The sequence below is a fragment of the Fragaria vesca genome, linkage group LG1 (genome assembly GCF_000184155.1).
Source record: "Fragaria vesca subsp. vesca linkage group LG1, FraVesHawaii_1.0, whole genome shotgun sequence".
NCBI classification, from domain to species: domain Eukaryota; kingdom Viridiplantae; phylum Streptophyta; class Magnoliopsida; order Rosales; family Rosaceae; genus Fragaria; species Fragaria vesca.
Window position 1 is genome coordinate 20,704,235 of NC_020491.1, and position 23,216 is coordinate 20,727,450.

General features: G+C 35.8%; 2 protein-coding genes and 1 pseudogene across 2 annotated transcripts; all 3 read left to right on the forward strand.

The window, feature by feature from the left end:
* The window catches only part of LOC101295958, a 2,806-nt pseudogene extending 1,399 nt beyond the window's left edge, over positions 1-1,407 (forward strand).
* Positions 1,408-4,684: 3,277 nt separating this feature from the next.
* Positions 4,685-7,369, forward strand: LOC101311038 (probable WRKY transcription factor 51-like). Its single transcript, XM_004288505.1, has 3 exons — positions 4,685-5,047; positions 5,156-5,314; positions 6,965-7,369. Exons 1-3 carry the CDS (start codon positions 4,818-4,820, stop codon positions 7,191-7,193), a joined length of 618 nt encoding a protein of 205 aa, XP_004288553.1. The 5' UTR covers positions 4,685-4,817; the 3' UTR covers positions 7,194-7,369.
* Positions 7,370-9,043: 1,674 nt separating this feature from the next.
* Positions 9,044-15,580, forward strand: LOC101311321 (uncharacterized GTP-binding protein At5g64813-like). The gene is made up of 7 exons (XM_004288506.1): positions 9,044-9,540; positions 11,746-11,837; positions 11,931-12,072; positions 12,389-12,693; positions 14,576-14,629; positions 14,715-14,848; positions 15,041-15,580. The coding sequence occupies exons 1-7, from the start codon at positions 9,444-9,446 to the stop codon at positions 15,237-15,239; spliced, it is 1,023 nt and encodes a 340-aa protein (XP_004288554.1). The 5' UTR covers positions 9,044-9,443; the 3' UTR covers positions 15,240-15,580.
* The last annotated feature ends 7,636 nt before the right edge of the window (positions 15,581-23,216 follow it).

The window sequence follows — 23,216 nt, forward strand, 5'->3', positions numbered from 1 at the left end:
GAGAGAGAGAGAGGTGAAATTAGAGAGGAGGGTATAATGGTCATGTAAAAAGTGTGAAAATAGATCTTTTAATCATTTAAGATGTTATAAGGTGGCTATTTTATCATGTAACATGTTTTAATGTTGAATTTTTTATTATCTGGAATATTTAAAGACTTTTTTATCATTTATACCTTTAAATGGTAGTTTAGTGTTATATACCCAATTATATTCAATCTTAATCAATTTCATCCTGATTTTTTCTTTGCTTTAAATTTATATTCATGACTTCAATGTGTGTGTGTATATATATTCATTACAAAACTATTCGATTTGTAAAAAAGTTTGAGTTCTTATTCTTCTTCATATGTTTTTGGTGTCGGCCTCTCTACAATTTCCAGCATATTTTTTGTTGTATTATACTCGAAAAATGTTTAATTGTAAGGTACATGTTCTTATTCTTTGATTAATTTCTTCTTCTTTTTAGGTATATTATTATATCATTCTCATCATGATCGAGAGAACTCTTACTCTCAACTATTTACATTTTTAATGAACCTACTAAATAGGGCATGATATAATAATATACTTAAAAAGAAGAAATCCAAGATAAGGTTTAGGGTATAGGGTTAGGATATATTATAATAATTTAACAAACACATCCAACCAAAGATTGCTTGGCTCCCTTTACTCCCAATGATTGCTTTGCTCATACACCCAACGTGGAAGGATCACATCCAAAGTCCTAATTCCAATTAGGCAAGAAAGAACCTATAGACGGAGTTGGCGGTCTCGCTAAAAGAGTAGCAAGATTAAACGCATGCCATCACTTACTTGCACTTTGTTGCTTCTTTCAAATTTTAACCACTACTATTAAAATTTGAGATCTTTGAACTACTTTGAGTGTTGGGGAGAGTGCGATAATATATGTGTCTCTCTTTCTCTAGAGATAAGGATCGCTAGGGTTTTCAACGCGTACGGACCTCGCATGAATATCAATGACGGTCGTGTTGTCAGCAACTTCCTTCATAGCTCAAGCTATCCAGAATGAGCGCCCTTGACTGTTCAATCGCCGGGAACACAGACGAGGAGTTTCTGCTACATGTCTCTGACATGGTCGATGGCCTTATTCGACATTTCGACTCATGCAAGGAGACAACACCGGTCCGATCAACATTGGGAATCCAGACGAGTTTACTATGCTCGAACTGGCAGAGAATGTTAAAGAGCTTATCAATCCTGAGGTGGAGTTCAAGATGGTTGAAAACACACCTGATGATCCTCGCCAGAGGAAGCCTGACATCTCAAAGGCAAAGGATCGGAGTTGCTGGGATGGGAGCCAAAGGTCAAGCTGCGTGACGGTCTGCCACTCATGGAGGAGGATTTCGTACAAGACTTGGTGTCCCAAGAAATCGATCAAGAATGTAGCAAAGAATTCGAAACAGATGGAGGTGTTTATTTTGTCCATTATGTGCCACCCAAATCTTTACTCCATATGTTTCTCAAGCACAAGATTAGTGCTTATAATGTTCTGTTTGTATATAGTGAACTTTTGGAATGTATTTGATTTGATGAAGAGCGTTTGGGTTCTGTGTTTTTCTTGGAAAGAAAATTTGCTTATAATGAAATCTGGAAACAACAACACAACATTAATCCAAAGACTGTTAATCTTATTCTTTGTTCTCAAGCAGTCAAGCTCCTTGCATTGTGATCTTCGATCAATATCGTATAAGGCCGTCCTTGTGCTGTTGGAGGAGAACTTCAATTTTGTAAAGTCGACTCATTTTATCCCTGTTTAATTTGCATGGGTACCTTTTTCACTTCTGGAAGTTGGTATTTTTCTGTCCAGTTGGTGAAAAATGGTGAAAATTACCACAACAAAATACATAAAGAATATCGATATTAGTTCCTCAATCTTTTCATATTAATTTGGGGTACTCTTCATGTTAAAGGATAAAACTTAAAAATTTATTTTCCTCGAAAGCTTTCAAATGGAAAGACAAAAAGGACTTGGTTGAAATTGATGATCATGATGGAGAGTTGAAACTGAAAACATATAATTAACGAAGCATGAAAGGGATACTAACTAGCTAACAAAATGCATCCGTGCTCATGTAACTAAGACTATTGCTTTCGAGTATGAAGTTTCCTTCCTAATTCCCCTCTCAAATCGTAAGTTGGAAAGACAGCATCGAAGTTGAAACTAGGTACAATATTATAAACTTCTGACGTTTAGGTCAATTCAAATATTTCTATGCAATTTCCCCATCATTTCACTCCCAAATCACAATCAATAGAAACATAATATATAGCTAGCTAATTAAAGGGTCTACTAGCTTCATGTGATGTGCTTATTTATCCTGTTGATGCTTCTCCTGGAATCAGATATTATTCAGCATATGACCAATTGGATACTGACAAAGGCCTCCTTTTGATTATTCAGCAATATATAGCTAGCATATAAACCCTTTTGCCTATAAACCAATTTCATTAATGAAATTTTTCATTCATTACCCAAAAAAAAAAAAACTTTAAACCCTTGTAGTGAAAACCTAGCTTTGAGTATATCTTAGATATTCCCTATAAACCTTCTTGATTTCATTTTTCTTGCTCCATGCTTATTTTCTGTAAGAGAATCAAAACTAAATAGGGAAATAAAATTGGTACCCGTTTCTCACAAACCACAGCCGGCGGCGATATATACTTTTTAATACTGATCCATCTACATTGAGGCCTCTGAGGGTAAAATTTGGGGTGCTGAGGTTTCTTCTAATGCACTACTGTACGTAGAACTGAAAATAAGTACGCGTATCCGATCAAGATCACAATATTTTGCGCAAAGCCAACAAGGTCTACAAATTAGACTTGAAACTTTGGTTCAATAAGTCACTCACAAATCTCAAAATCTTAAGAAAACATTGCGTAGCTATTGGAAAGCTCTGTGGGATGGCATCATCTTCTTCACCAGTTTTAAATGTTATTTTGGTTGTTAGAATTTCATTCTTTGTGAAGTAATCCATGAAAATGAAATGAATTAGTCAATTAGGAACCCCATGCCAATTCATATTAATTATTTTGGCTGTTAATTAGAACTTCATTTCTAAAAACTCCTTCAAGAATAAAACTTCATTCTTAAACTCGATCATCTTTCTCCACTATCATTTTCTGTAGAGAATAATGTAATGAAAAGTCTTAAACGTCTACACCTAGTGTTTGATGGCTTTGACGGCCTTAAAACGAAGATGTCATCTTATAAAAATAAACAACTTGGATGGATTAATTAAAATTTAACGGGTGCCTCATGTGAATTAATTAATTTAACAAGATGCACTTGGTTCTTTATATTTAGCTTTTATTTTGTTTTAAGAAAACAAACAAAGAGGGAGAGACATGAACCAGTACAAATGTGAAATTGAACATTTGATCTGTAAGTAAATTCTTCAAAACTTCATGCATGGTTATTACTTGGTATTTGGCTTCATGCATGTAATTTGTCTGTATTGCAAAACTGTCGTTGGCAAAACATTTGTATTTTCATCTGGGTGTGTATATAATTATATATACATACATTTGTATTTTCATTTCCTACCCAGAGCGAAGTTTCGTTATGAAATTAAAGTAAAGTATAAATGTCCTTATTTGGTTCTTTTTCGGTCACTTATATATATGGAGAGATTCTAATAGGGACCACTAGCTAGGTTAAGGACTAGTTAAGTACTTCTCATTAATCGTTTATTTACACCTACTTTTCAGTTACATTTTTCTATCTTAATAGTTCAGTTTTTAGGTCTATATTAGTATATCATTTCTACAAATTTTCAGTTAAATTGGTGATCGTTAAGGGATCGAACTAAATCAAATCAATGGACGATCCAAATTTGTCAAATAGGAACCGTTCAAGTTTATAATTGGTAAATCATATTTATGAATGTCTTAACGATTTTCAATTTGGATGAAAATTTGTAGAGATGATCTACTCATATATATATACAAATTAAACAGTCGATTGAGATATAAATATACGATCGAAAAATGGGTGAAACGATTAAGTCTTCAACTAGTTCTCAACTTAATGGGTCCTTGATAGTTAGAGCTTAGAACCACTCCTAATAATCCCTATAATTATATATATAGTAACTTATGGCTCTGCATAAGTATTGTCTTTCCAGTATGTCGCCAAATTTGTAAAGCAAATGGAGTAGCCAATGACGCATTTCTTGCTAAATGGTGCTTGTTAGAATACATAGAATTGAAAACTCCTGATATTATTTTGAGATGTTTAGGCAATCTGGGGTTTAGGCTTTATATCTCCCTCTTTGTATTCTACAGTTTCATTAATGGTTAAAACACGAGAGACGGCCGGTTAACCCCTTTTCAAAAAAAATATATATATATAGACACACACAGTTATATAGACATACACGCACCTAAGTCTTGGATTGTTATGATATCGATCTGAGTAGGAGTAGCTGTCAAAAATCCCCACCACAACTGTCCTCACTTATCAGAAACGAACATAAAATTATCAGCTCACACCCCACTTGGCCCAACCCAACACAAGTGCCATTTCCATAAACGCAAAGCAATCCGACGTCATCATGGTGACGTCATCAACCCCTCCAATGCTCAGCCGCCACGTGGCAGAGCTGATATGGATGAAGACGACGAACCTTCATAGCTTGCCTCCAGGAAAGTGTATGCGAAGTTGCAAAAGTTTTGAGAAAACAATCGGTATATATGAGTGTGCAAAGCTAAGCTAACAAGCTAGCTAGTATTATCACCACTTTCTTCAGTTGACTCAACAATTTGTTTAGAGTGGATAGTTCATCTGGGGAGTCATGGACTCAAACCCTAGCTGGATGAACTGCGGTCAGTTTGGAGAGAATCAGCTGGATCAGAACTCGATGGGTTTCGATGAGTTATCGGAATATCTCATGCTCGATTACAGGGTCGATGATTATCAGGATTCGTCGTCGCTGATGAGCATGATATCGCCGGAAACATGTCATGGTACTGCTGCTGGTTGTGGTTCAAGTAGTGCAACATCAAGAAATTCCACCACTAATATGCAAGTGGAATACATACCTTTTCAATTTCTTAATTTTACTTGGAAAATTAAGCTTGATGTTCTATAGCTAGTAGTCAATTCTTATATGATATGTTTCTGTTTATGTAGAAATGCGGCAGCGATGAAGAACAGCATGAGAGAAGGGGGTCATGCCCATAGGGGCCATAGGGTTGCATTTAGAACAAAATCGGAGCTGGAGATCATGGATGATGGTTTCAAGTGGAGGAAGTACGGCAAGAAGTACGTGAAGAACAGCCCAAATCCCAGGTAATTATTCTTTTATTATATAATAAAAAAAAAAAAAAACTAAAAATATTAGAGCAACTTCAACCGAAGTTGAAGTTCAAAGTACTGAGAAGATCGACCGATCATGTTTAATTTTCTTTTCTTTTTTCAATTATTGATGATCTTTACAAATCTGACCATCTGAGATCGAGAAGCTGAAGCAAACTCTTAGCTTGAACACGTACACTAGCCAGCTGCAGTAAGCATTAACTTGATGAAATATTCTTTGTTGAGTTCTGCATAACTTCTATATTCAATCTGAGAGAAAAAGAGAGCGAGGCTTCTATCATTGACCTGCAACAGGTACATATCGATCAACAACATAGTGAACATACACAGACGTAGGTAATCACAGAGTCATGTCTAGTCAATAAGCTTGTCATTTTGCTCTATTAATCCAATAGATCGATGATATGATACTTGTGGCTTGCTTTGATTCGAGACTCGTGATCGATCTCTCTGTCTACCTCCAAAACGTCTACTCCAATGGGTAGGGACGACCACGTACTATTCATATGATTAAGATCATACTCAAGTTGGCACACTAGCTCGCAGCTAGCTGCATTTCGGCCATGATTATTATACAAAATTTGTTTTAATTAATCTGTGTCGATGTCTTTGTCCAAGAAATTTGCATGTATGTCATTGTTTTCCCTTCAAAGTCGACGTTTATGCCAAATTCCAGTACTCCTTCCGCAGCACTTACCTAGTTACCTAAATGGTTATATGCTAGATTTCACAAATTTAGATCTTAAAAGGGACTCAGTTTTTATGAAAATCGAAGGAGAAGTATTTGACCATTGGATTCTCTTGCATAGATAATGCTTATGAAAATGTTGGATTTGTCTGCTTACTAGATGAGTACACGATTTATGTGTGCCCTAACTGCTTTTGTTCCAAGATTTTGATATATATATATAAACTATTCGGATATATTATTAGATTGCATTAAGAAATGTAAATTGTATTGCTTGCTTAAAATAGTCTCCCCCCTCGTAGTGAAGTTACACACTGCTCTGAATATATGAATGCATAATGCTAGCTTAGCTCAGCTTCGAACATCTAGATGGTCGTTATTAACTTAAAGATGTCTTGAGAGAGAGTGAGATTTGCTTGCATATGTGTTAAATTAAATCTTCTTGATCGATCGAGGAGGCATATATTGATATATATATATATATATATATATATATATATATATATATATATATATATATAATTAGCATGTGTGTGTGTGTGTGAACCTACGTGCACTCCGGAGAACACACGAGGCATTTCCAAAGTGCTTAAATATTAAGCTACTTAATTGGGGTCATCACTAGCAAAGAGCCTCACTGAAAGATAACCAAATTCAACTAATTAAGCTTTACATGAATTTCACCCATTTGAATAGTTTATCTAGATAGTTATTTATTGAGTTAGAGCTCTTAATTACGTAGTTTTAGGGCTTTTGATTAGCATGTATACGTGAGCATTGCGCTATGAGATATATATGGGGTGGCTCGTTCTATGGATATCTTGCTACATGCACTAAATATGCATCTTGATTAATGGCCACTCTACTAATGGCATGGTATTTTCTGTCACTTATTTGTCTAATTAATCAATTAATTATTGAACATTTTGAATCAGAAATTACTACAAGTGCTCAAGTGTGGGCTGCGATGTAAAGAAGAGAGTAGAGAGGGAGAAAGAAGACTCGAGCTATGTGATTACAACATACGAGGGAATGCACAATCATGATACCCCTAATTGTGTGCAGCTGCATTTCAATCCTGCTTCACTAGTAGTGGATGTGGATCCCAACAACATTTGGACTACTACTTTACGAGCTTCTTCGCAATCTTCTGCTTCTACATAGATCCATCTATTATTTACTATAGCTCAAATAATCATATATAAGCAGCCAAGAATTCAGAGTCATATATATGGCATTTCTTTTCATATGCCACCACCTGATGATATATTTTTGTGTGTTCTGCGTCACGCTTAAAGACGTTAGGCTATTACTCAAACCAAGCAGAGATATGTGTAAAATATCTAATATAGAGAAAAAGTCATAAAGAAGTGAATTCTCACGAATTAGAAGTTTTTAACTAATTGATCAAAGGAAATACATATATAATTACATATGCACCAAATCATTCTAAAAAAATTAAAGTAGCTAAACCATAATATGTGGTTTATGCAAAGCATGCATGTTAATTGTTAAACTTAACTTTTCGTTTCATTTAGAACAAGGGATTTCAAAGACCCAGGTCATATATGCTCCAAATCATATTAATTAATTTGTTTCATATGTACTTGTTCTATTCATGGTGTTTTTCCGTACTTAAGTTAACGATATTGATATGGACACGTGTCTTTGTCACATTAGTTTTCGATATCTTATAAATAATTACAGTTTAATTTCTTTATAAATATTACATGACCATTTTGTGTATAAATATATAACTATTGAATTCAATAATAGAGTAAAACACTATATATATGAGGCGGATCTGTGACATACAAGATTATAATTAAAATTATAATCAGAATATCAATTATTAGATCTAATAACAACTAACGGTTGAGATTAATCATAAAAACTAAAAATAATTTATGTTCTTTTCTTTTTCTTTAAATCAATTAATTAAATAATCTCTTTATTAAAAACATAATGAAAATTGATGATTACTTACTCTCATTTTAGAATGCAATTAACATGAAGGTAATGGTCTCCATTTGATTTGAAACTCATTTACTAGAAAGTATCATCATCATCTTCATGTTCTTCTTCAAAAAAAAAAATATATCTAGATGATGTCTGTCATAACATGTTGGAAAACTTATGATCATATTATGTATAGAAGTACTCATATCATCTTGTGCTATGAACAACCATAAGCTTTTGATTAAAAAAAAAAACTGAAATAAGCATATATATGCATGTCTATGAGACTTAATTTGTTTTTTTTTCCTCTCTAGTAAATGAGTTTAAATAGAAAACGAATTATTTCCTCTTAATTATATTTCAAATGGAGAATTGTAATCATGAATTTTTATTTATATAGATTTCATAAATTGAATTAAAAAAAGACAAGAAAATAAAAAAGATTTAATTTTATGCTAAACCGTTAGTTCGTATTAGATCTAATAGATGATATTTTGATTATAATTTTAATTATAATCTTTTATGTCATGGATCCTCCTCATATTGGTCTTGTTGTTGTATAGTTGAACCAATGACCAGTGACTAATTTGGATGAATAGTATATTAACCCGGGTTGAGGATTGATCCAACCCACCTAAATGGGTACATTTGTTATTACGATTAAACCCAATTGTACTAGTATTGATGTACACCATGAGGTCTTAGATGGATATACTGTTATGTTAATTTGTAACTTCGGTTAGTTCAAGTTGTATAAGTCTTGGCTATGAACTTTGGTTGGGAGTCATGATTTCATGTGTAGTCGGTGCACTATACATAAGCAATGTATATAATAAGTGATCTTCGAATACCTTTACGGTTTAGGGTTCTGCGTACATAGCCAATCTTTTTGATAGAGTGAGAGAGCTCGTCTTTTCAATTAATTCAGTTAAAAAAAATTTATTACTATACTTTACTTGAATAATATTTTATTCAAAAAAAAATTGATTAATATTTTTGTTGTTGTTTAAAAAGTAATTCATTAAGCAACCTCGAGATCTTGCTCCGTTGCTCGGCATTCTACCGCGAACTTGTTCATAGAAAAACCAAACACAAACAAAATAGTGATTTGAAGAAAATTACACACAAGTTGGAGCCAAATCCCAGCTTTTACTTTGAATTCGGAACGCCTCAAGGTATTCATACATAGTCGATCTGTTAGTGGAGCTCGTCTCGGTTCCTGGGCTCTCTCTATTGGCTTCTCTGGGTCATGTCCCCAACTGGGTTCTGCGTTTGAGGGTCGATCTTGGCTTGATCGTAATGGGAAATGGATTCTAGATTGAAACGGAGGGTACCCATTTGGAGAAACTGTTCTTTTCTGTGTGTGTGTGATGGGACTTGATTTGTGGGTCTCCAAAGATTGGTTCTTTGATTTATGAGGTGATTTGGGTTTGAAGATTTTAGAAAGGGGACAAAATGTTCTGGAGGGAACGTGAGAGGGAGAACAACAAAGAGCAAAACGGTGGTGGGCCGCCTTCTGGGCAGGTTCGAGTTCTTGTTGTTGGTGACTCAGGTATTTGTTTCTCACTTTAGTTTTTATAAGTTTTGGGTTTTGCAAGTTTTGATTTTTATTGTTTAGACTGTTATATGTGTTTAGTGATTAGTGGAAGCATTATGTATGAAAAATTTGGATCGAGAATTAGATTTGGTTAGGTTAGTATTGTTTGGGCATAGTTGTGATTGGAGTGATTTTTGCTTTTTTGGATCAGATTAGATTGTTGAGAAGTATATCTGTGTTGTGGTGTGTAGAGACTCTTCTTTGAAGTGATTGTGTAAGTAATTTGAATTAAGGGAGTTAAGTGCCATGTGAGATTGGCTTTGATGGCTGTGCTGCGTGGCGTGTACCCAGTTGACGGCATGAAAGTATTCTTCAGTGAAGGTTTATTGAGAAGTGATATTGATTATGTGGCGGTAGTGGGAGACTGATCTTTTAGATTTATGGAAAATATATGGATGAGTAGCTTAGATTGGTGATGCTTTGAGCTTAATCCAATCAGTGTTGAGTAGTTTGCCATAGCCTTCTTCTGTTTTATGATTCCTTGTGGTGTGGAAACAAGGGTGGGAGGGTGATGATAGTATTATTGTGGAAATGGATGGCAGAAGGGAAGGAAGGACCATTTGTTTAGGTGGGAGTGGATATGGTGTTGCAAGCTACAGACAAAGGAGGGTTAGGAGTCAAGAAAATTAAGTCAGAGGCATATTCTCTTGGGCATAATGTAAGTTGGAGTAATTATGGGCTGTATGAAAATGGCTGAGATTTTAAACCTTGCAGATCCAAGTTAGTACCAGAAGAGAGATCTCCAAAGGGGTTCAATTCTTTGGTTCTTCTTGTTATTTTGAGTGGGCAATGGGGGAAGTTAGTGTTTTGGTAAGAGTTCTGGGTTGGTAATGGGATCTGATGACTTTATCAGCTAATGCTTAATACTATAATAACTTAATTTCAGTACTCTGTTTGTCAGGGAGGGGTTGGGGGTGGACTTTAATCCCATCAGTGTGGATCAGCTTTTTAATCTGGAGCAATGGTTATTAGAAGTTGGTTGTTGAAAGGGGTTGCAGAAGGAAACTACGGGCCATGTTGAAAGGGGAGATGTGGTGGGGATATCCAAGGAAAAAGGAAGGCTACGGTTCTTTTTGTCACGCTAGAATAAAAAAGTTCAGGAGGATTGAAAGTGGTAGAAACTGTTGCTAGGTGACCATGAACTGACATCTACCACGCCAAAAGAACTGTGGGGAGAGATATTTTTGTTCTGTTTCCTTGTCTTTATTGTTATCTCAATCCCTGGGTTACTCTGTTTGCAAGAATGTGCAGATTTTTTTTCCTTGTGTTGGGAATTTTTTGGTTTTAAGAGAATCTCCATGAGCAAGAAGCAGAGAGCTATCTCATTAGATAAACTAAATCTGGAATCTTCTAGAGCTTTTCTTAAATTGTTTCTCAAAATTACACAACGGATAGCCATTATCTTTCTTTCTTCACACCTTCCCTTGTAATATGAAAAGCTAAAGCACTCTCTAAGGCACAAATGTCTTGGCTTTGATAACTTCTCATGGGAAGCTTTATACCCTTATTCCTTTTCTGTCAATGGTGTTTATTTGCAAGAGTGCTGTTACGTATGGGTCATTTATTACTTCACTGTATTGATATGAACGGTAATTAACAGGATAATAAAAAGGTGGAGGATGAGAGCGTGGATTATTTATGGGTGTGTCTGGATTGGGCTCCTTTATGGGCATTCACTGTGGCAAACTGTTGGAATTTAGCCAATGTACTTAGCAGCTATGACTTGATAGGTTTTTATTTTATTTTATTATAATGTTGTGTTGTTTTTATCATGATCTGTAGAGTTTCTAGTAGGTGGTTGTACATTGTGGACCATGTTCTCTGACTTCTGTTTCTTTTTCCTAATCGAAGTTCTGTTTTTCTTTAATCAAGCAAAATTTCAAGATCCTTATTAACCCATGCTAGGTATATAAACTTTGCTAGCTATAGAAAACAGTTTTATTTGTGTTTTGTTTATATATTGGATGAAACAGTATATGATAGCTGAAATGGAACCGTTCTGAGCCTATAGCTTAACATTTGTGCATGTGTTGAAGTGTAATTGTATAATGCATGTATGTCTGATGATCTTTCTCCAAAACTCTGCTTTATTGTACACTACATCATGTAACTTCAGTTGTAAAGGTAGAACATCATCTTTTGATTTTGAATCATATATAGGTGTTGGAAAAACTTCTCTTGTTCATCTGATTGTCAACGGTTCTTCCACTGCACGCCCTCCTCAAACAGTAGGATGTTCAGTTGGTGTAAAGGTAAGAACTACAGTTACTTTGTATCTTAAAGAGGGCAGAGCCATTGTTGTGAATTGAAGTCTCCTAAGTCTTTACTATTATTGTTTTATCCAGCATACTACTTATGGCAATTCTGGTAGCTCGTCAAGCAGCATTAAAGGCGACGCTGAGAGAGAATTTTTTATAGAACTCTGGGATATATGTGGACATGATAGATACAAAGAATGCCGGTCTCTTTTTTATTCCCAAATAAATGGTAAGCTTAGAAATGTTATTCTGAGCATGTATTTTTTTTATTTATGAAATCAACATGTATGCATTAAACATCTTTGCCTCTCTTGGTGAATGCATGTTCTATGTATCAACAATGGAATGAGCACAAAAAATGTTGAATAGAAATTATGTTAAATCATGTTACAATATGGTTATCACCATCATGGTTGGACACAATTTGTTAACTGTATCCAGAAATCAATTCTCATGTTTCACTTCCTATTAAAAGCAACGTAACTAAAATGTTGGAAACAGATGTGAGATCTTCAATTCAGTTCTTAATTGGATTTCATGTGTAGGTGTAATCTTTGTTCACGATCTCTCCCAAAGAAGGACAAAAACTGGCTTGCAGAAGTGGGCAACTGAGATTTCTGCAACTGGGACATTTTCAGCTCCTCTGGGATCTGGAGGTCCTGGTGGCCTTCCTGTCCCTTATATTGTTATTGGTAACAAAGCGGATATTGCTGCAAAGGATGGTACGAGGGGAAGCAGTGGAAATCTTGTTGATGTTGCCCGACAGTGGGTTGAGAAGCAAGGTTTGCTACCATCGAGCGAGGAACTTCCACTGACTGAAAGTTTTCCTGGAGCTGGAGGCCTTATTGCGGTAAGTAGCAGGTTATTGTATTTTCATTTTGCATTTCCCACCTTTACTTCTCGGACATTGTCTAGCCATATGACTTATGAGAATGAAATTTGGATATGGTAACATAGTATTTAATAAATCTATTGGTTGTGTTTTCTTTTGATCTGTTTGCATATACAAAATCTTAGTTGTTGATATGAGGTCCATTATCTTGACAGTATTGTCAAATTCAACCAACTGAAATTGCACAACTCTGTGAAAATGTAGTTTCAGAATCTGCTAAGTGCAGCTCCCAAATCACAATGAAGAATAATCTAACGGTCCTTAAATTAACAGCTATAAGTCCATCAAGCAGTCTAGATAATTTCACAATTTTTTTTGCCTTTCTCGCCGTCGGTTCAATGTTTTCAGCCAACAAGACGAGGCCAAATTTGCCTCACACAAGGTTGCTTCCCCAAAAGATGATGCCAATCTATGTGTGGTTGGATATAGAGATATGGGAGATATAGATATATAGAGATATGGGAGATATAGAGATATAGAGATATGCCAATCCACTCAAAAACCTCCCCTTCCCCGGCACAAAATAACTTGCTGGACTTGGTGCTTAACTGCTTAATGGATTTTAAATTGATAGAATCTAAAGTGAGTTAATCAGACGCTGTGCTAGTCTAGGTATATCTTTAAAATATCAAATTACAGTATTTCTTTATATATTCATGCACAGTCACATGATGTATGTTGTTTCTTGATCGTCTAAATGAATGAAAGGCAGAGCATTAGTTGAGACAAAGAACAAAATTCAGCCAAGGCCAGTAGTTTATCTACCTTAATTTGTTTTTCATATATTTGAATTACTTTTTCTTGTTATGAGATGACAACATTTTATTTTCTAATGTTTTAACTAGCAAGAGGAAGATATGATCTTCACCAACTCAAAATGCTTTTGTCTGTGACATTTGATAGATGTTTATGCTAACTCTACTGTTTATATAATGAATAGAAGAAGATAAAATAAACATAAGGCAGTGGGCAAAATTTGAACAGGTTCTGTACCACTGTAAGGACTTGTCCAAGGTCAAATGGGTATCTTTATTCTTTCTTTATACTGTGCCATTCACTTGTGTGGATGTCATTTGTCAGGAATGGGGTGCCAAATTAGTTTCACTCTTCAGATAGAACATCTATCAAAAATTTGGATTATTCGTCCAAAATCCAAGAATATATAATCTTTCAAGTTTGCAAGTCTGTTATATTCAGTGCCAAAGTATTTAGAAAAAGTATAAGGTTAAAATCTGTATTAAGTTGTAAAATCTGTTTCCTAGAAAACAATCTTTGGTACAGAATGTCAAAATCTTGATAAGATAGTTACATCAATAATGGTTATTGTTGCTTCTCTCCCTTCTCAGCCCTATTAAAGATTTGCGGGATCACCTGTATAGCAGCACATCTTTCACTGTTTTGCAAATATAAGAAGAGAAATTGTAAGGTGTATTCTAATAAGATTATATTCACTGGTAGAAGATCTAGCGTTCTCTGCCGCCCTTGTAGTTGAGTACCCCCCCATACCACTAATTTCTTTATGCTTTTGCCTATACTATTTTATTAGCTAAAAGATCAATTGCTCAAGATTTCTGATAGTACACATTAGTTGGATCAGGGCTGGTTTGAGGAAAGGCTGTTGATTTGTGGGCTAATTTTGTTTCTTTGGTTTGATACTAACCTAGGCAAAACATATGTAACTTTTGATTTGCACCTCTTCGTGTTTCATTGCTGGAATATGATTTGTCATCCTGCTTTTTGGCACAAACATCTTGTGATGGAAGGGTTGGTAAATTGGTGAGATTATGAATTGGTGTTAAATCAGATGTAGTTATACTAATACATGATTGTCTGGTTACAGGCTGCCAGAGAAGCAAGATATGACAAGGAAGCTGTGATGAAATTCTTCCGAATGGTTTGTATTTCTCTTCTTGTTAGCTGATTATGTTTAATTTGTCTCAAGACATATGTCCAACTTTATATTGTTGTGCTTGTTTCAGTTGATTAGGAGAAGATATTTTTCTGATGATTTACCTGCACAAAGTCCATGGTCTATCTCTCCGGTTGAAAGTCCTGCGCAGACAGTAGATGAAAATTGGAGTGATGAGGATCATTCATACAGGAAGAAGAGCAGGTAGTTTAATGTAATAAAACATAATCATATTGCCTGCTATATGCTACACGTAATGAGACGTGTTCTGCTGAATTTAGACTATAACAATTGCTGTTCATCCTCATCGTCATTACTTCTCACAATTTGCTTTGTTTGAATTGATGATTGGTGTCTTACGTTGGTTTTTTTGTTCTTCCTTTTCCTCTGCTGTAGTTTACATGGTGGCGACCCTTACAAGTACAACATGCTCCCTCCTCTTCCAGCGCAACGCAATCTGACACCACCTCCCACGCTTTATCCACAGCAGCCAGTTGCGGTTTCTGAAAATTACAGCATCCCTAGATTTGCATATTCTAGTTACCCAGAAATCAGCAATGCTGCCAGATCAAAGCGCTCAGATATCAATGTTTAATGGTCATTGACTCTGAAAATTGTGATTGTTTTGGCACAAGTGGGATATGTGCATGTGGTGGTCTTTTCATTGTGTTTCATTTGTAACTGGTCTATCGATTCTTTTACTCTTTTACAACTACAGGTTCTGTCATTGTAAGCAGTTATATGTTGGGGCCTTGAGGTACAAGTATATAGTGATTTATTGAACAACCTGGAAGCTACAGGCAATTTACTGAGACGATAATGGTGCCTAAGATCTTTGCTTTGGATGTCACCAACTCTGTAACTTACTCAATACCACTCTGATAATGTATTTGTAGTATTGTGGGGCTGTGGGCAACTGGGCATTGAGGTTTCAAGAGTTTGTGCAACTGATTCTAGCATTTCATCAACGAGCATAGCCAGTATTGTGTAGCAGATACCACACTTCCTCTTAACGAATCCCAACTCCCGATATTTCATTGGTTTGCTCTGCGTTTAAAAATCGTTTGAATAATCATACATTTATAGACATTTGCCGTTGCTTGGCTTTGGATTCTCTTTCCAATAGCTTGGACTCGTGATTATTTCATTTGGAGGGCTAGAAATAATCTGATATTCTGTAATCAAACTTTTAGGCCATTTAGTATTGTCGCCACTGCTATTTCAGTATTTCTTCTTTTCATAAAGCATATTTCTGCAAATGTTAAGAACCAGAATCAACTAAAACAAGCATAACAAGAAAATTACAAAACAAGCATAAATGAAGCCACTCAAACAATTTGTCACAGATCACTTTGAGTTCAACAACCTCTAACGTTACAAAATTTTATTTTGGTAAACAACAATCAAGTGAATGAACGTGAAAAGGAGAACACAAAACCCGGAAACTAGGTAGGAACACCAAAAGCCACACAAAGTAACAGTACATACAACAACACAGTATGCCAAAAATGGAAAAAGAAACACAACAAGCCTAAACCAGGAAGGCCTAGAAACATGGGACTCAAGCAGCAACATGCAAAGAGCCAGAGAGGAAGAGCAGCCGCACCAAATGATCACTCCGTGGTGACCTAAGCACAGTAGTAAAATGCAAGTACATGTAGTGCTACTTCATTCTGAAGCACCTAGCCACACTTCAGTTGCAACTCTGGAGATCTACAATACATGAAAAGCCTACATGTTATAAATTTATGAAAATCTAGTCACTGGTAGCTAGTTATAACATTCAATCTTCAGTATAAATAAGTGAAAATTTGCATACGTTCTTTTAGTTAGAAATACTGAATATAGAGGAGGTTGTTTAATTACATGACATGTTGGTATATACTTTGCATGATAGATGATAGATTGGAAAAAAGGTAGCAAATATACTAGTACAACATATGTATAAGAGATTTTTTATGTTATTGCTTTAAATATAATAAACTAATATAAGAGATTTTTTTATGTTATTGCTTTAAATATAACATAAATAAATTAATCTGATATGAGGACATACATACGGATTTGGATTATTTGCTTGGATTTAAGTTGCTTGGATTTGCTTGGATATCTTATAACCATTAGATGAAGTAAAATGACATAATGATGACATAATGATGACATGGTGGTCTTAGATTTTACTCAATCTAATGGTTAGAAGTCATCCAAGAAAATCCAAGCAACGTAAATCTAAGTAGAGAAGCCAAATTCCGTACATATAAGGTATAAACTACAAAACAATGGATTTTAGAACCAGACTGGTTGTGTGCACAAGACTAAACAATAATATTAAGCACACATTTATTTTTGTGTGTGCTCAAAGTGTCAAATGAATATCGTCAAATTCTCATAAATCATCGAAGGTCTTAACTAAAGTTTCATCAAACTGACAATAGTGACGAGCATATGAAATTGATGCATATCATGAAAACCACAACGTTTAGTATGAAAGTTGCACGCATCATATTATTCTACAGTTCTACCTATCAATATATAAAAGGATAAATCAATTAGTAGTGGATGGATTCTTACCTAACTAACACTTGATATAGCATTGTGATCGTCGAAAGCACCTTCATTATCACCTTCATTATCACCTTCGTCTGTATCCACATCAGGGTAGATCTTAATCTTTGCCTCACGTGCAAACTTAGACCAATCCTGACCTTTTAATTGCCTTTTGCAACTTTTGCTCAGTTTCGGACAATAATTAATCTCCAATTCTCTCAACTCACTGAGGCAATGCGACCCTTCCGGCAAAGCTAACAGATTGGAATAGTAGTCAATCCTTAAGTGTTCAAGGAATGTGAATTTTTGCAATTTCGGAACTTCAGTTAGATTATCACAGTTGACGAGTGCTATGCTCTGCAAAACTTTCGCTAAATCTTCAAGCCAAGGAGGCAAAACCTCCAAATCTGAATTCCTGAGTGCAAATGATCTAAGACCTTGAGGGCCTTCTTTGGTTTTCATCAAATCAAGCTCTTCACACGTAGCAATCATTAGAGTATGCAGAGCGGTCAAGAGTTTCATATTTGGTGGCAAGGATTCCAAATTTGCACAAGAATAAATCAACAGTTGACGAAGGTTGGTGAGGAATAGGATCTCTTCGCCCAAAGATTTCAGATTGACACATCCATCTAAACCGAAAAATTGGAGTAAAGTGAGCCGTCTAATTCCTTTTGGCAAATACGTCTGCTGTGTAGTTATCTCCAAGTTTTGGAGGTTGATCAGGTTCCCTATGTCCTTGGGTATCTCCTCAAGTGCGGTACAGTTAACAAGATTTAAGGACTCCAAGTTCAATAACTTACAGATGGAATTTGGAAGCCTTTTGATCTTATCATTGGCAGACAAGTTGAGCAATCTTAGATGAAACAAACTACCAATGGAACTTGGTAGCTCCTCAAGAGGCGACCCACTGATATCTAGAACCCGCATATATTTGAATCTCGAGATGCATGTCTTCACGAAATATTGATTGATCTCGCCATCTTCAGGAATTAGAAAGGTTCGCAATTTGGTTGACTTGAATATGAAATCAGGCATTTTTGCCTCTTCTCCAAATAAGTCCTTTTTGGATACTGACACATGTCGAACCATATCAAAACCACTAGAGGGACGAGAATTGACTATGTAGTACTCTACTTATGTCACCGATATCGCTAAATCATGAACCAGGTCATGTATTTTAAACAGTAATTGGGTTTTGACATCCAACTAGATTTAAAATAAAGATCTAGAGCAGAACTCCCTTATATAGTCCATACCCATTTTATTAAGATCTTCATTTTTCTTAGTTGTTTTGAGGTAGCCTTGTGCCATCCACAATTGAACCAATCCTTCACTGAAGAATTCATAATCCTTTGGGAAAAGTCAACAAAAAGTAAAACATGGTTTCAAGTGTTGTGGCAATGCATCATAGCTCAATCTGAGTGCAGGTAGAATATTGTCATCTCCTATACTCCACATGTCATCATCTCTGACACTCAACCATTTGTGTCGCTCCGTATTTGAATAGAGCATGCTCCCTATAGTAGCTACAGCTAAAGGAACTCCTCCACACTTGTTCACAATATCCTCTCCAATTTCTATCAAGTGCGGGTACCGGTGCTCCTTTCCTCTGTTAAATGCCTTTTGGATGAACAAGGACATGCAATCTTTGTGGGAAAGACCTTCTAAAGAATGCACGTATAAAGAATTCACAAGTGAAGCAACAGATTTGTTTCGTGTTGTTAGGATAATTTTACTTCCTTTAACTCCCACATTTAACAGAGTCTTTAAAACAATCCATTTTTCTCGTGTTACTCCAACCAACTCTGTATCCCAGACATCATCAAACACCAACAAAAACTTTTTACTCCTGAGAGTATCTTGCAATTTTATTTCCATAATATCCAAACTCTCATCCTCACATTTTGGTCCACCAGCAACACTAGTAATGCCTCTCACTAATGTTTGGATATCAAAGTTGTCTCAGATGCATATCCACATCCTCTTCTCAAAATTTTCTTTGACCATGCTCTCATTATACACCAATTTAGCAAGTGTTGTTTTCCCCAACCCTCCTAATCCAACACTGGAAATAACAGACACATTCTCCTCACTGGAGAAATCAGTGTCATTCAACAGATGCTTGAGAATCTTTTGTTTGTCACCATCTCTCCCGATGACACTTGAAGTCTCAATTGTGGAAGTTGTGATCCTTTTGTCATTGTGCACTTGTCTGGGCGCACAATGATCTTCGGCCGGTTGATCGACTTGATTAAGAGAAAACTCTCTCTTTTCATTATCAATCTCAGCAAGTTGTTCTCTAATCTCTTTCACTTTATGCCCCATTTTGAAGTTAAACACTATTGGATTCCATAGCGAAAAAAAATGGCGTACCTGTCCTTTGACACGTCCATGGTTGTTGACCAGCATTTTCTTCTGCAGCGTTTGGAACTCCTATTCGTTAAGGACATCATCAACGTTGTAACAAACATCTTTGAGCTTTCCCAACCACTGAGTGATTAAGGGATTCTTCACTTGCTTCTTCTCTGCATCTCCGAGAACTAGCTTGATGGTAGACAAAGTCTTGTCGAGCTTGGTGAGCTCAAGTTGGGCACCCCATGCCAAGAAGATCTCTTGGGAAGTATAGGAAGCTAGCCTACCCAAGACGTTCTCTGCAATGCTGGTGGCAAACTCCATGAAGAAAGAAAGAGCAAGAGGTATTGTGAGGTTATAGCTAGCAACTCAAGTCGGATTCGATTATAACGAGTGACTGAGGTCTTCGGTCAACCAAGTCTTTCTTCCAGGGGCGGAGGTATATTCAGGTCTGGTGGGGTCCGGACCCCTGCCAGGTTTCTCCCAGATTCCGTTTGAACATGTATATTTCTATTGAAATTATTATAATAATATGTATATACAAAAGCTGAACCCGTCCTCCCCCCCCACGTGAGAGTCAGAGAGAGTTGAGAGACCAACCAAAGTCCACACTCCACACTATACCTCACCGGCCACCTCCCACGTTCCCCCTTGACCCCACCCACAAAAATACAATAAAAATCAAAATTAATATAAAAATAGGATAAGGACATCAAAATAATATTAAAAAAGAATTCTATTCCTATTAGGACTAGAGTGACGTCCCTTATATTTTTTGTCACAGATTTCCCCTATATATTGAGCAGTATATTAGGGTATTCTGTCCTAATTTTATTACTTATTAACATACTATTTTGTTATTCATTCAGAGACAGAGGCAGCAAACAAAAGGTACATATTGTATCAATGTTTTTCTTTTTTTTTTGTTTATTTCAATGATTTTAATTGAGTACATATTTTTTATATGAGTTTTTTTTTTTCTTTTGTAGATGAACAAGGCGTTCACGCAAAAGACTTTGGACAAGTGGTTTACGACTAAAAGAAAAATGCCAGAAAATTTTGAATCAAGCGCTGCGTTACCCCACTCTGAAGTTGAAACTCAAGAGCCTGAAAATCGTGCTAAATTTCCAAGAACTGAAAATCTTGAACCAAGCGTTGTGTTACCTCAATCTGATGTTGAAACTCGACAGCCTGAAAATAGTGCTAAATTTCCAAGAACTAAAACCAATGAAATTCAGATTGATTCACTAGAACGTGATCCAGGTTAACGTCCGCAAATATGGGAATATAATACTAATCTACGAGATGAGGTCCGATGTGCTTATATTAAACTTGGTCTGTACCAGCCTAAACTTTTGAGATATCCACAAAAAGGAAATCGCTAGCCGAGTTTTCAATCTTCTTGGTTTGAATTATTTCCATCCTGGCTAGAGTACTCTCCGACTGAAGATAAAGCTTATTGTTTGCCGTGCTTTCTATTTAATAAGCCCACCTGACATTCTGGACATAAAGCTTTCACTATTGGTGGATTTCAAAGTTGGAAGAAAGTAAGAGACGAAAAGAGTTGTGCTTTTTTGTGTCATATGGGTAAAGATTCTAACTCTACTCATAAAGATGCTATAAGAGCATGTGAAGACTTGATGAAGCAACCCCAACATATACAACATGTTGTTGAAAGTTATACAGTACAACAAATTGCAGATAACCGCCTACGAGTCAGAACTTCAATTATAGCAGTTCGATGGCTCGCATTCCAAGGTTGTGCATTTAGAGGCCATGACGAAAGTCTTGATTCACCCAATCTTGGTAACTTCCTGAAACTCTTAAAATTAGTGGGTTCATATAATGAAAAAGTTGCTGAAGTCATATTACAGAATGCTCTAAAAAATGCTTCCTACACATCGCCAACAATTCAAAGGCAGATATTACAAGTATTTTCAATATGAGTAAAAAAGGCGATTCAAGAAGAAATTGGTGATTCAAAATTTTGCATAATTGTTGATGAAGCTCGTGATGAGTCAAAGAAGGAGCAAATGGCTATAGTATTGAGATTTGTTGACAAAGAAGGTTTTATTCGGGAGCGATTTTTTGGGCTTGTGCACGTCTCAGACACCAAGGCAGCAACATTACAAATAGGAATATATTTAGTATTATCCAATCATAGTTTAGATGTTCAAAACATTCGAGGTCAAGGTTACGATGGTGCCAGTAATATGCGAGGTGAGTGGAATGGACTACAAGCTTTTTGATTTCAAACGATTGTCCTTATGCTTACTATGTTCATTGCTTAGCACATAAATTGCAATTGACTTTAGTAGCAGCATCAAGAGGAGTTATTCCTATTCAAAAGTTTTACACTCAATTGACTTTTATTGTCAATATTCTTAGTGCTTCGTGCAAGCGTAATGATGAATTTCAAATCGCTCAAGAAGAAGAGATAGAGTATTTGACTTCAATTGATGAACTCAAGACTGGAAGAGGACTCAACCAAATTGAAACCTTGCAACGTGCTGGAGATACTCGTTGGAGTTCACACTTCAGATCTATTTCTAGTTTGAGAAAAAGGTTTGGCCCAGTTTGTCAGGTTCTTATAAACATAATCGATGAAGGGAAAAATACTCAAGCAGAAGATGCAGATGCAGCTTATGAGTCAATGACAACGTATCAGTTTGTCTTCATATTACATCTCATGGAAGATATTATGGAGAATACCAATGAACTTTGTCTGGCTCTACAAAGTAAATCCCAAGACATTTTGAATGCCATGAGACCGTTTCTGCTACTAAAGCGTTCCTTCAAAAGTTGAGAGATGATGGATTTGATGGTATATTTAGCAAGGCAAAATCATTTTGCGAGGCACGTAAAATAGAGATACCAGATATGAATGTTCGTTATGTTGGAAGAGGAAGTCGAGCTCTCAAAGATGATTGGACAGTTCTGCGTTGTTACCAGGTAGATATATTTTATGCTGCCATAGATTCTCAATTGTAAGAACTAAATTACCGATTTAACGAGCGTTCTGTAGAACTACTTATTCTAAGTTCAGCTTTGGACCCTAGTGAAATAAATGGTTCATTCAAGATAGAGAACGTATGTCAGTTAGTAGAAAAATTCTATCCACAAGACTTTGTAGATCATGAGAAGCTGCAACTCAAGAAGCAACTGGAATTTTTTAGTATGATGTAGTTCGAGATGAAGAGTTCAAAAGTCTTTCAACTATTTCTGATATATCTCAGTGGATGATGAGAACTAGAAGATCAAGAACGTATTCGCTTGTTTATAGGGTGATTGTGCTTGTCCTTACTCTTCCAGTGTCTACAGCAACTACGGAGCGTTCGTTTTCTGCTATGCGTATAGTCAAAACAAGGCTTCGTAACCGTATGGATAATGATTTCTTTACAGACTCATTACTAATGTACATTGAGAAAGAGATTGCAAAAAAATTCGACATCAACTCAATAGTAGATGACTTTCGAGATATGCAGGAACGTCGAGTTTTATTTTGATATATGGCTAATTTGAAGTTGTATTTTATTGTTTTTGAAAGTATTCATGTTTTTTTAATTGGATGTTGCTGGATTGTTGCCTTATTGATTTTGTTGATTAAGAATTTTATATTAGTGTTATGTTATTGTGTTTTCAACTTTTAACTTATGATACAATAATTCAGTTT

Coding starts and splice junctions, on each gene's coding strand:
- LOC101311321 (XM_004288506.1), top strand. CDS start 9,444: ATGTTCTGGAGGGAACGTGAGAGGGAGAACAACAAAGAGCAAAACGGT. Junction 12,073..12,388: donor TTTTTATTCCCAAATAAATG/GTAAGCTTAGAA, acceptor TTTCATGTGTAG/GTGTAATCTTTGTTCACGAT. Junction 12,694..14,575: donor GAGCTGGAGGCCTTATTGCG/GTAAGTAGCAGG, acceptor GTCTGGTTACAG/GCTGCCAGAGAAGCAAGATA.
- LOC101311038 (XM_004288505.1), top strand. CDS start 4,818: ATGGACTCAAACCCTAGCTGGATGAACTGCGGTCAGTTTGGAGAGAAT. Junction 5,048..5,155: donor AGAAATTCCACCACTAATAT/GCAAGTGGAATA, acceptor CTGTTTATGTAG/AAATGCGGCAGCGATGAAGA. Junction 5,315..6,964: donor AAGAACAGCCCAAATCCCAG/GTAATTATTCTT, acceptor ATTTTGAATCAG/AAATTACTACAAGTGCTCAA.